Source organism: Apaloderma vittatum, unplaced genomic scaffold (assembly GCF_000703405.1).
Source record: "Apaloderma vittatum isolate BGI_N311 unplaced genomic scaffold, ASM70340v1 scaffold26216, whole genome shotgun sequence".
NCBI lineage: Eukaryota > Metazoa > Chordata > Aves > Trogoniformes > Trogonidae > Apaloderma > Apaloderma vittatum.
In genome coordinates, this window is record NW_009723714.1 from 2,627 (window position 1) to 3,692 (window position 1,066).

At 57.8% G+C, this 1,066-nt stretch overlaps 1 protein-coding gene across 1 annotated transcript in view; it reads right to left on the reverse strand.

Annotated features, from left to right (window-relative positions):
- Positions 1–1,066, reverse strand: part of LOC104276068 (probable E3 ubiquitin-protein ligase MID2) — a gene marked incomplete at its 5' end in the record, with an annotated part of 6,414 nt that overhangs the window by 735 nt on the left and 4,613 nt on the right. Inside the window, one exon of the mRNA XM_009872234.1 lies at positions 3–108. Within this exon, the coding sequence (XP_009870536.1) occupies positions 3–108 (106 nt within the window). The remainder of the gene's footprint in view (positions 1–2; positions 109–1,066) is intronic.

Here is a 1,066-nt window from a genome sequence, read left to right on the forward strand (position 1 = left end):
GCGTGTGGCTCTTCTTCAAGGAGCTCTCGTCCTTCTCCATCTGCAGCCCGTCGTTGGAGATCTTCAACTTCTTGTGAGCCATCTTGGGGTCCAGCTTAAAAGGCTGACCTGTTGGAACAAGGCAGGCAGATAAGGATTTGTGTTTGTTGCCACCATCGTGCAGGCAGGACACAGGCTGCTCCTGTGCCCCAGTGCTGCAGCAGCTTCCCCGGCCGTGCTGCCCACACTCGCCAGCAGATCAGCCCCACACCTGATGGTGGCCACTTTGCTAGATAATTGAGCTGAGGAGCATGAAAGGAAAGCTGCAAATTGGGAGTGACCCGCCCCCTCCTTTCCTCCAGCTATTTTCATACCTCTGTAGCCATCCTCTTCCAGCAGTAACGCAAAGAGACAACCTCTGAGGAAGCAAGGTATAAAAATACTCGTCTCCACCAGACACAGTCACAGCCCTTGTCACGAAGACGAGCCCTTCCTAAGGTCAGTGTGAACGGCTGGAGCCCAACCCTGGCCCTCCCCAGGAAGGGACCCCGTGAGGCCCAAAGCCTCCCCCAGCCTCCCCCTTGTCTGCATCTCTCTTGCCTCCCCAGGCAGAGCCGGCAGTTACAGCGGCTCCTCCCATCAAGTTTTCATTAGCATAAACATCCGCTCAGATAACTTTTATCTTGCATATCCAGCTTGCTGGAACATTCCCTAGAGCCCTTCGCTGGCCCATCCATCCCCGGTGCCTGCAAGGGGCTCGAGAGCCGTGGGAAACCGGCCAGCTCCGGGGCTGGACCAGCCAACTGCACCCTCCGGGGCATTCATCAGCTTAATTAGACTTCCCTTGCAATGTCTTGGGCACTGCAGTCTCTGAGCAGGGAGGAGGAATCCTGGCTCCGGGGAAAAAAAAGGGGGGCAGAGGGGGCGGGGAGGGGCGGCCACTGCTGCCGCTGGGGAAGTGCCGGGGGTTAATTAGGCAGGTCGGAGTTCAGAGTTAATTAGGCAGGTCAGAGCCTGCCGGGAGTGAGATGGGCAGAGGGAGGTTGCTGACGTTTCCTCCGAGGCTGCAGCAGCTGAGAGAAGCGTG